This window comes from Mirounga leonina, unplaced genomic scaffold (assembly GCF_011800145.1).
Source record: "Mirounga leonina isolate KUSES-001 unplaced genomic scaffold, KU_Mleo_1.0 Mir_197, whole genome shotgun sequence".
NCBI lineage: Eukaryota > Metazoa > Chordata > Mammalia > Carnivora > Phocidae > Mirounga > Mirounga leonina.
In genome coordinates this window covers 12,063,519-12,075,940 of record NW_023270494.1, presented here as the reverse complement: position 1 = coordinate 12,075,940, position 12,422 = coordinate 12,063,519, and the positions used below count along the sequence as shown (strand labels likewise).

Here is a 12,422-nt window from a genome sequence, read left to right as displayed (position 1 = left end):
TGTATGACCCAGAATATGGTGTCTGATTAATGGTCAAGTTGGTTGACAGCATTTTTCAGATCATCTACATCCTCACTAATTTTCTATCTCCTTTTTTTATCGATTCCTGAGAGAGTAGAGTTGAAATCTCATTTACAATTTGTGGATTTGCCTATTTCTCCTTTCAGTGCTGTCAGTCTTTGCCTCGTGTATTTTGAAGCTCTTGAAATTAGGTACTACACATTAGGATTGTTCTATCATTTTTATGAATTAGATTTTTATGATTATTGAAATATTCCTCTTTTTTTTGCTAAGTTTCTTTGTTCTCAAATCTACTTTGATATGAGCATAGCCACCTCACTTATGATTACCTTTTTCATGGTTTGTCTTTCTTCATCCTTTTACTTTTAACATGTTTAAATATATAGTGTTTATTTTGAAAATATCATGTAGTTACACCTTCTTTTAGATCCAGCCTGACAATCTTTGTCATTTAGATAAATTTTTTAACTATTTATATTTAATGTAATTATTGATATTGTTGGGTTTTATTCTATCTTGCTATTTGTTTTCTATTTGTCTCATCGTTTTTTTTCCCTCTTTTCATACCTTTTATTGAATTCACTGAGTACTTATTAATATTCCATTTTATTTCTACTATTATCTTAGTAGATATACCTTTTTCTTTCTTCCTTTTTTTTTTGTGATATGGAGCTTTATTACAGTCTGCCTGCATGTACTCTTATACCAGTTTACCATAAAATGTAAGTGCCTTCATAACAGTGTAGCTCCATTTTCCTATTCCTATCCTGTTTCTACATATATTATAAACCCCAAAATATACTTTTATTATTTCTGCTTTTTTAAAAAAAGATTTAGTTATTTATTTTAGAGAGCTCATGAGTGGGGGGGAGGAGCATAGGGAGAGGGAGAGAGAATGTCAAGCAGACTCCACACCCAGCTTGGAGCCCCACACAGGGCTCAATCCCAGGACCCTGAGATCATGACCTGAGCCAAAATCAAGAGTCAGCTGCTTAACCAAATGACCCACCCAGGTGCCCCTATTATTTCTGCTTTTATTTATTTTTTTTAATTTATTTTTTTTTATTTTTTAAAGATTTTATTTATTTATTTGACAGAGAAAGACACAGCGAGAGAGGGAACACAAGTAGGGGGAGTGGGAGAGGGAGAAGCAGACTCCCTGCCGAGCAGGGAGCCCGATGCGGGACTCGATCCAGGGACTCCAGGATCATGACCTGAGCCGAAGGCAGTCGCTTAACCAACTGAGCCACCCAGCGCCCTATTTCTGCTTTTAAAAGTACATTTTCTTTCAAAGAAATTTTAAAAGGGGGAAAAAGATAATTTATATTTACATACTTATTTTCTGTGTCCAGTGTTCTTTATTCTTCGAGTTGATCCAGGTTTGCTTTTAGTATCATTTTCCATCTGTTGGAATAACTTCCTTTAACCTTGCCTATTGTTCATGTCTGCTGGTGACAGATTTTTGTTTGAAGATGTCTGTAGTTCATCTTCAGTTTTAAAGGATATTTTTACTAAGTACACAATTCTAGATTGACAGATTTTTTTTTCTTTCAGCATTTTAAAGATTCATTATGTTATCTTCTGACTAGCATAGTTTCAGATGAGAAATCCTCAGTCATTCTTATCTTTTAAATGCATCTGCCTTCTCTGGCTGCTTTTAAGATGTTATCTTTAGTTCTGTTCTTGCAGTTAGATTATGATGTATCTTGATGTGGTTTTCTTTGTGTTTATCTTTTCTGTTCATTGGTTTTTTTCCACTGGTACATTTACAGTTTTTTCATATTGCAAAATTTGTACCTATTGTGTCTTCAAATATTTTCCCAAACCTTTCTCCTATACACAATTATACATATGTTAGATGACATGATATAGTCTCATATATTACTGAGGTTATTCATTAAATTCAGCCTTTTGTCTTTCTGGCAGTCATTTGGATACTTAAAATGCTTTTTCTTCATGTTCACTGATCTTTTCCTCTATTGTGCCAAATCTGTTGTAATCCCATCCAGTGAAATTTTCCTTTCAGATAATATATTGCTATGCCCTGGGCTATTTAAGTTTTTTTTGCATATCTTCCATTTCTCTCCTCATTATGTTCATGTTTTTGTTTAAATATTTAGGTGTGGTTTTAATAGCTATTTTAAAAACATAATGGTAGTCTTTGTCTACTGATTTCACCATTTCTGTCATTTCTTAATCTAACTCTATTGACTAATTTTTATTCTGCTATGGCTCACATATCCCTGCTTCTTCTTATGCCATCTTTTATTGAATGCTGGACATTATAAAATTTATGTTCTTGAATACTGGGTTTTCTTGACTTCTTTTAAAAAATATTGAGCTTTGTTTAGGAAGCAGTTACTTGTCAATGACCAGTTTGATCCATTTGAGGCTTATTTTTAGACTTTGTTAGAGCAGATTTAAAGTTGACTTTATTCTAAGGCTAATTTAACCCCGTGACTAAGTGTGACCTTCCTGGATGTTCTATGAGAACCATTCGTTCTGCCTGGTCAGAAGTCAAGCTTTGTGTAAGCTTGGGAAATTGTTTATCTTAAATCTCACCAGCCACTTTTTATTTGACCTTGTAGAACCTTACCCTATACATGCACAACTCAGTATCAGCAACAGACTCAAAGGGAACCTATGTAGGTGTCTGGAGCTCTTTCTGTGCATAGCTCCCTCCTGTCTAGTGCTCTGTCCCCACAAACTCCAACTGCCTCAGCCTTCCCAGACTCCAGTCTTTGTCTCCTCAGTTCACAATGCTGCTATACTGTACTTTGATTCCCTTGCTTATGTTCAGGCCTCATGTGCCTCCAGGAAGAAAGGGGTGATTGGAGGGTTTACCTCACTTGTTTCCCCTTTCTTCACAGGGTCACAGTCCTGTGCCTCTTGTTTCTCAACATCCTAAAACAATTTTTTTCCCTATATTTTGTCCAGTTTTCTAGCTGTTGACTCTAGCAGATTAGGTATGGTCCCAGTTACTCCATCATAGCCCAAGCAGAAATCATGAATTTTACTTATGCTTCACAAATTTATACCTTTATTTTGAGGTAAAATATAAGCAACTTCAAGTTTGAAAGTTCTGTAAATATTTTAAACTAAATTAAATATAAATATGTTCTATGAATTCTCTGAATATTTTTTGTTTTTAGGGGAGTGCACAGTTGTATACTCACATCTGGCACCAACTGGCCATAACTGTATTCACAGTGTTTGGAGAAGCTTCAAATGAATGCCTACAGAGCTTTTGAGTAGGAAATACTGCATAATAATCTGAGCTTTATGTTATGTTTCAAGAATCTGGGAGGCATCCTTTTTTTTTTTAAATCCTAAAGGCAAATATTTAATTTAGAAACTAATGCTGTTATATTTTGTGGAAATTTATCTTTATAAGATCTGGGCTTGCCTCAAATATAAGTATTTTAGAGGAGTCTCCTAATTCTCCTCTAAATTATCTTCCTGGAAATATGAATGCCTGAACTTTCACCAATAATAAGAAATGGGGGCGCCTGGGTGGCTCAGTTGGTTAAGCGACTGCCTTCAGCTCAGGTCATGATCCCAGGGTCCTGGGATCGAATCCTGCATCGGGCTCCCTGCTCTGAGGGGAACCTGCTTCTCCCTCTCCCACTCCCCCTGCTTGTGTTCCCTCTCTCGCTGTGTCTCTCTCTGTCAAATAAATAAATAAAATCTTTAAAAAAGAAAAAAAAAAGAAATGGAAAATAAAGGAATGAAAGACTGTTTTGAATGAAGATATAATGCAAAGTACCCTGCAAGAAAAGAGTAGCATATTAAGATGACTAACCATCGACACCTTTCTAAAAATTGGTTTATTTCTCTCCACCAAAGTTTTAACCCAGGATTTTAACCCAAGATTTTAATAGGAACTGCATAGAGAAAGTGGACCAATACATTTGTGGCTTTTTAACAAGGAAGAGTGACCTGAGAAAGAGGCCCTAGAAAAGCAGAGGGGAACAAAGTACTTGGTGGAGGGTGGAGGGCATGACCAGCCACAATGGGAACAGTTAGGAAGAGCCAGAGATTAAAACAGCAGCAATGACAAAACAAAATAACTTTGCTCACTTCAAAATTATGATTTTCCTCTCATCTGTTATTCCACATCTGTTCAGGATATGCTGCAGATGTTTGAAAATTGTCCTTCTATATAGTAATGGTAGCTATAAAAATAAGACTTGGATTAAAATAACCATAACTTAACTTTATGTATGGAAATGTACAGTCAGTACCATCCTGAGAATAAAATTATTCAAAACATGTTTTAGGGATAGTTTGCATGATAAATTAGCTGTAAATTTTTAACCATGCTAAACCAGAGCTGTTGTTTTTTTTTTCTTTTGAGAGAGAGGGAGAAAGCACTTGGGCAGGGGGAGGGGTAGAGGGGGACAGAAAGAGAGAGAATCTTAAGCAGGCTCCACGCACTTGGGGCTCGATCTCATGAGCCTGAGATCATGACCTGAGCCAAAATGAAGAGTCGGACACTTAACCAACTGAGCCAGGTGCCCCTAAACCAGAGCTTTTTCAATTTATTTGAGAAAATTCAGGCAATTGTGACTTAGTTTCAAATACATAATAGAAAGCTTGAAGGGTGATAAATTAATTTTATTTCTTCAGTCACTCTTATTATTCTCCAAAGTAGTGATTCTGTTCTATTTAGCTATTGGCAAGTTCTGGAGGTATTCATATATTAACCAGCTGGCCTCACTTTATTTATTTGTTTGTTTATAAAAGATGTATTTATTTATTTTAGAGAGCAAGCATGGGGGTGGGCAGAGGGAGAGGGAGAGGGAGAGAATCTCAGGCAGATTCCCTGCTGAGCATGGAGCCCTACATGGGGCTCAATCTTATGACCCATGATCATGACCTGAGCCAAAATCAAGAGTTGGCCCCTCGACCAACCGAGCTACCTATGTGCCCCCGGCTGGCCTCACTTTAAATTCAACATTAGTGATTTTAAGTGGGCCCTAATGCTTCCTGGAGGCCTGAGACTCATACTGCATTCCTCAGTCCTTTCCCTTTCCCACTTTCCTAGATGACCATCCATACCCTTCCCTCCCACCTCGAATCTGCCACCCCTCTCTTCTGCCATCCTCGTGCTTTGCTGTGAATCTTTCCCTCTACTTCCTGGGGAAGGTGGAAGCAAGCAGAACTTGCCCTACTGGGGCTGGGCGTGATTTATGTGGACTCCTAGCCAAGCCCCTCTCCTCCCCTGTGCTCTAGATCCTGTCCCCTCCCCTTTACTCAAGAACATGTCTCCTCTGAATCTCTGGCAGCACCGAGTTTTCCCTCTCTCCTGCTAGATCTTTCCCACCAGCCGGCACACATGCTGTTAGTTCTCTCATCGTGCGAAAAACCAAACAAAACAAGTCAGTCCTTTCTTTATCCACTTCCCCTACAGCTTCCAGCCCATTCCTCCCTTCCCCTTGTGACAGAACTCTGGACAAATTGTCTGTGTGTGCCCCACTTCCTCTCCTTCTCTGGAGCTTCTACACTACACCACAACTGCTTGTGTTCACATCACCAACATCCTCCACAGGCTTAAGCCATGTGCTTATTTCTCAGTCCTTGTTGCACATGACCTCTGTGTCCCTGCAGCAGCTGATGCAGGTGAATAGTCCTTGACACATTTTCTTCACTTGGCTTCAGGATTGCATATTATCTTGATTTCTTCTCTCTCTGGCCTTTCCTTTGGTTTGCTTTCCTCCTTCTCTCCAGCCTCCTGACATTTGCAGGCTCGGGTCTCAGTATACCTAGACTTCTCTGTTTTTTGTACACTCAATGCCTTGAAGTCTCATCCAGGAGCATTGTTCCATCTGCCACTTATATATTGCAGATGTCTGAATTTTTACTTCCAACCTAGACCTCTCCCCCGAGCTCCAGACTTGAATATCCAAATAGTCACCTCAACACAGATGTCTGAGAGACATCTCCATGCTTAATGTGTCTGAAACTGATCTCTTCATCTCCCCCCCAAAACCTGTTCCACCCATAATTTTCCTGATGTAAGGTAATGACAACCCCGCTCTTCCGGTTGCATGGGAGAAAAATCTTGAAGTCATCTTTGGTTTATCTCTTTTTATCATACAGCATATTCAGTTGGCTCTACTTTCAAATCTTTCAGAGAACCCGACCACTTCTCACCACATCCTCTGTCATATCGCAGATTATTTGTGACAGCCTCCCAACTGGCTGCCCTGCTGGGTTCTTGCCCCAAACAGGAGCTAGAGTAATCCTGTGACAACTTAAATTAAATCATGTCACTGCTGTGCTGAAACCTGTTCAGTGACTCTCGGTTTCACTCATATTATCAGCCACATTCCATACAATTGCCTACAACACCAGGAAGGATCTGGCTCCTTGTTCTCTCTCAGACCTTATCCAAGGGAGATGTTGCTCCATGACCCAGCCACACTGGCCGCCTCACTGTGCCTTGAACAAGCCTCTGGGCTTTTGTAACCGGCCCTTCCTCTGCCTCAAGTGTTCTTTCCCTAGAGGTCCCCGTGGCCCCTTCATCTCCTACAGGTCTGTGCTCAGACATCGTATCCGTATCGTTCAGCGAGGCTTTCCCTAACTCCCACCTTCGTAACACTGCAAACTACCCCTACCTTCCATCACTTCTCATCCCTTTCCTGCGCCAGCCTTTCCATAACACTTGCACCATCTAAAATATTGTCACTTGTGTCAGTTAATTCATTTACTCGCTAGTATAGAATTTCCGTGAAGGTCAGGAGGAATGTTTGTCTGTTTTATACACTGCTCTATGCCCAGTTGCCTGGAATGGATGAATGAATTAGATGGTTGCAAAGGCACTTAGGTGAGTTTGTGGGATTCTGACACAGGCGGTCCTGTAGGAACCAGCATCTCTGACTCCAGCTCTTTTAGGGAAAATAACATAACCTTGATGGCACTGTAATTTTTAAATTTTTTTAGTGAGTAAATATTTTTAAAGTGCTTATAGCAGTGCCTAGCACATGGTGTGAGCTCTGTCAATGTTTACCAAATAAGCAAAAAATACCTTATCATGCATTTTGTGATTTAAAAAATATTGGTGGAATGTAAACCAAGACAAACCTCAAGAGGTTCAGAGTGGCCTTCGTTCTATAATGGAGAGTGGCTTTATTCATTATCAAGGTAGAATAGAGTCTGATGGCTTAAGAGAAAAGATAGTAATAGTCACATGCCCTCTCTAGTCGGAAAAAACAAAACTACCCAGTGTATTCAGCGGGACTATAGATGCAGAGAGATTTATGCAATAAACTCTAAAGAATTGCTTTTGAACTCAAGTCCATAAAACACATGGCTATTGTCTTAGTCAGCTCGGGTTCTATAACAAAACACCATAAACTGGGAAGCTTATCAAGAACAGAAATTTATCCCTGATAGTTCTGGAGGCTGGAAGTCTGAGCTCAGGCTGCCAGCGTATCAAGTTCTGGTGAGAGCCTTCTTCTGGGTTGTAGACTCCATCTTCTTGTTATATCCTCACAGGGCAGGAGAAAGTGAGCTCTGTGGCTTCTTGTAAGGGCCCTAATCCCATCCATGAGGGGATTCCACCCCATTACCTAATTACCCCCGAAAGGCCTCACCACCAAATCCCATCACATTGGGATTAGGGCTTCCATGTCTGCCTCCCCCCACCACCCCTGGTTTGCTCTCTGGGGAGATGGAATGAGAGGGGGGACGCAGGCGTGGCTGGGGGCAAAATGAAATTGGGATTGTGCAAGAGTCGATATCCTGAACCCGTAGATACCCTTCGGCAAACACTGATAGCCAGATCTCTGCCGCCAGGAAGTAGGCTGGAGGATGCAGCTCAGAGCAAAATGGCCCAAGAGGAATGTCCAGTCAGAGACGGGCATGGGAGAGTCCAGACCCTCCTAAGACACCCTGTGACAGGATGTCCATGCATCCCAAGCCTGCCTGTTGTAGAGGCCTCACTTTAAATACAAAAGGTCACCAGACAAGTGAGGAGAGTTTCTAAAGGGAAAAACAGAGACAAAACTGCTTGGCAAAGCAAATACATAAAAGGAACTCAGAAAAAAACAGATGCTCTAGAGAGCAGAAAAATGTTTGTATGTGTATATGGACATTCAGATACGTATTAAGTGTATATGGATCTAATAACCTCAGCAGAGAGAGGTAGGCAATGTGCTCTGCCTGGTGGAGCACCCATGCTCCACTGAGGGGGGTTAAAGTGGCTTCATCACTTCCTAGCTGTGTGACGCTGGGCAAGTTACTTAAGATCTCTGTGTCTCCATTTCCTCAACTTAAAAAGGGGATTAACGATGCTACTCAGAGAACAGCAACAACAACAAAAACTTCTTGGAAATTACGAATAGTATGGCTGTATTTTTTTTTTAAATCCAGTAGAAAGTTTAAAATTAGAAGTTGAGAACTCAGGGTGCCTGGGTGGCTCAGTCGTTGAGGTCTGCCTTCGGCTCAGGTCATGATCCCAAGGTCCTGGGATCAAGCCCTGCATTGGGCTCCCTGCTTGGCGGGAAGCCTGCTTCTCCCTCTCCCACTCCCCCTGCTTGTGTTCCCTCTCTCGCTGTGTCTCTCCCTGTCAAATAAATAAATAAAATCTAAAAAAAAAAAAAAAGTTGAGAACTCTCTGTGAAAGATCAAAAAGACAAAGAAATAGAAAATAGAAATGACAAAAAAAAAAAAAAAAAGAGATAATACACCTGAGCAGCCCAACAGCCAGAGCTGCAGAGATAGATGAACAGACAGACAAGACAGGGTGCAGGTGTGTGTGTGTGGGGGGGAACCTGGGAACAGAGAGAGGGAACTTTGAGTGTAATGACCAAGGCTTTTCTAGAGGTAGAAGACACAGTCAGGTCGGAAGCGCCTCCTCGGTGCTTTTGCACAATGAATGAGAAGAAAGGCCCAGTCCAGGCATGTCACAGAGCCATTTCCGAGCACTCAGGATGCGGTGACGCTCCCAGAGGCTTCCGGAGAGCAGGAAAGCGGGTCACATGCGGAGGACGGGAACTTGAGTGGCAGAAGAGATAGTCGAGTTCTAAGTAACGCAGACTTATTCTGGGAAGGCCACCCTCCATCCAGGACATGAAAATTGTTTGATGTAGATATATTTGTCACTTTAAAAAAGTAGCTCTTGTGTGTTAGGCAGAGTGGGGGCTCATGTCTTTGCTAGGTGAGTCTCTATCTGCCTCTGTCCAGGAGCACCCTAGTTCTTTCATCTTTCAACAATAGGAAAGAGGATTAAATTTACCTTTTCCTGTTTCTCCTCCTCCCTTTCCCTCCCCTTGTTTGCCTTCTCGTCTCCTTCTGCCGTTCCCTACTTTACCTTCTACAGCGCTCACACTCTTGCTAGGTCTATTTCTGTCTCTTCTTCTCGCTTTCTCTTTCTCTCCACAGAAGTCTGTGTTTGTCTCATAATTGGCAGGAGAGATTTTTTTTTTTTTTTTGCTTTTGCTTTTTGCTTTTTAAGTGATGAATAGTTGGCGTGAGATCAAAGACAAGCCCTGTGGTTTTCTGGCTGCCCCAGTAGGGCGGTGCGGCTGGCAGTCATCCCAGCTGCCTGGTGATAGGCATGTGGAAGAGATACCAAGCTCACAGGTCACTGTGTGTGTGTGTGTGTTCATGTACGTGTGTTTTTCAGGCCAACAGCAGGCTGAAGCAGATTGAGAAGGAATACACTCAGAAGCTTGCCAAATCTTCACAGGTAAGAATGTTGAAAGAAAAAAAAACAAAATCAAAACAAACAAAAAAGAAACCTCCACATAAAAGCATTTGTACTTTAGAGTTAAACTTAATTCTCTTCATTGTTTTTATGGGTCAGTATCCTATTTTTGATGGGTACATGGATAAATAATATATGCTTTTAATATTTTGGCCTTCTTAAAAGATTTTTTTAATTAGGCATATTGAACCATTTGGACTCACACACACACACACACACACACACACACACACGCACACTCAGATGTTGTAAAACCAGCCAGTGCACTTGAACAAGCCCAGGCTGCAACATATTTCACAAGGGCGGGAGATACACACCTACATTTGTGATGTAAGCAGTTTGATACCATCTGTGCTTTTTTGCAATATTCCATTTAGTTGTACCTAAAGACTGCTTAGCAATAAAGTTCAAAATGATAAATGTTCTAGGTTAAGTTAGCCGCTCAACTGTTGACTCCTTTTGGGGAAAAGAAGAATTATAAATCCCTACATTGATATCTTGCTTCTTGGTGTTGTTCTAGTAGTTTTAGTAGAAAGCCAATAATTGAATGCCTGTCTCAACTCGACAAATGATGCTTAAAATACTTTTTCTGTATAAGTTGTTGTAATAATATCCTATAGTGTCATCTAAGGAATCTCAAGCATTCCTTAGTTTTATGAGTAATTCTAGAATAAAAAATACTCATTTTCATTGTATAGATGGATAGGTTAAACCCTTCACTTTTGGGGGCATCATATGTAATGATTTTTTAAAATCAGCTCTTCTAGTATTTTTGCATATACACAGTGATGTGTAGCCATGAACCGAAATTTATGTGCCATTTTATAAGTTACCACACAGTGGTTGTAATAGCAACACAATGACAAAATAGTAATAAAATCAAGAATTTTATGGGGCACTAACCATGTTGAGTCAGTGTTCATTCATGATAACTCTGGGGTTAGGAACTATTACTGGCCCCATTTAAGGAAACTGAGGCTCAGAGAGCTGAGCTCACACGAGAGACTCAGAGAGCTGAGGACACATGGGTTAGCAAGTGACTAAGCCAGGACCCCACCTGGATCAGACTGGGGAGCAGAAGCTCACAACCTGACGCCACTGGCCTGGCTCAGTCCCTCCCGTTTTTCATATGGCAGAACTCTGGGGATAGCGCTCATAAAATTTCTGTGATTATACAATTATTTCTAAAATATGCATATGCCATATAATTTACATCCCACTTGGAAAGCAAACTGTCTCTGTCTCAGTGAAGACTTACATGTATTTACCTAAAAGATAGTGATATTTCTTGATTGCCATTATCCCAGACCTTCTTTGAAGAAGGAACATGGGGAATATTCTTTTACAATCACCAAAGAAGGTTCTTATAATCAGAAGAAATATTATGACTCCCAAAGTTACAGTTTAAACTACGACTGGAAAAATCCCCAACTGGCATACCCTTACGTCCTGCTTATTTTGCGTTATGTTAAATGGGGGAGGCAGACCGAAAGTGAGATATAAGATAGCTAATAAAAATGCTTAAATAATGAGAGTGTAAACAGGAGTATTTAAGTTTATCTAAAGGAATGTGTGAAGAAGCCTGATTAGTTCATATTAAAGCAAATTAAATGGAAGTTCTTGTGGAAGAAAACCTAAGCTTTGGAGTCCAGCAGACCTGAATTTGAGTACCAGCCCTACTACCTATATGACCTTGAGCGAGTTACCTGGACTCTCTGGAATTCAGTTCCCTCATTTGTAAAATGAGGGAGTAGTACTTACCTCATAGGTTAGTTTTAAGTATTAAGTAACGTAAGGCCAAAAAAGTGCTTAGTAGAGAGTGCTTAGTACACAGTAAAGCATTTAATGACTGTTAGCTCATATAGCAGCAGGATTAAAATGGGAATAGAGACAAGAAAGGAGGGAGCAAAGAAGAAAAAAGATATGGAAGGAGCAAGAAGTTATTTTTAATTTATTTTTGGGTGTTCAAGAATTGATAAAATCTCCCTCCACAATTTGGAGAGGCGGGGGGGTGGGGTGGTTGCTAAATATTTTCCCAAGTAAAGACATGAAGAAGCAGGAGGAAGAGGTGGAGGAGGGAAAACCCAACTAGGGACAGCAATCATGTGCTATAGCCATGACTTCATACGTCAAAGGACAGCACAACACCAAAAAGGAAAAAAAAATCTTTGAAAGAGTATAATATAATAAAAGACAGTCCATCTTCCTCATAAGGATGACAACCTTACATTGATAATATTTTGTTTGCCCACCTCTAAATACATATAAATACTTATACGTATATAAACATATACATATATTTGTATCTGTGTACTGGTATTTGGGAAACATTGGTCTACAGTCCAATCAAGTTGAAGAAACAGATTATTTGAAAATCAACATTACAAACAGAACCATGGACTGACTTTTTCTGTGTTCCAGTGATAGTTTGCTGGAACCTCTAACTCATATCTAAGCTGAGGACAATGCCAGAAGCAAAGTTGCTTAACTGTTTATCAGACTTAAAAAAAAAAAAAAACCCTCTTTGAAAAAAAGATTTTTTTTTAAGTAATATGATGAATGCATTCGTAACGAATGCACTGGTACCCAAGAGATCATCAGGTTAAATTTGGAAAAATATTTTAAATATTTTCCTCCCTTAAAGGAAGTTACTTAATCTTTAAGATTTTATCAAGCTTTTAAGATCTAA

The 12,422-nt window shown here is 40.0% G+C and overlaps 1 protein-coding gene across 1 annotated transcript in view; it reads left to right on the top strand.

The window, feature by feature from the left end:
- CEP112 (centrosomal protein 112) overlaps positions 1-12,422 on the top strand; it is a 429,161-nt gene that overhangs the window by 327,660 nt on the left and 89,079 nt on the right. The window contains exon 23 of the mRNA XM_035026212.1: positions 9,653-9,715. Within this exon, the coding sequence (XP_034882103.1) occupies positions 9,653-9,715 (63 nt within the window). The remainder of the gene's footprint in view (positions 1-9,652; positions 9,716-12,422) is intronic.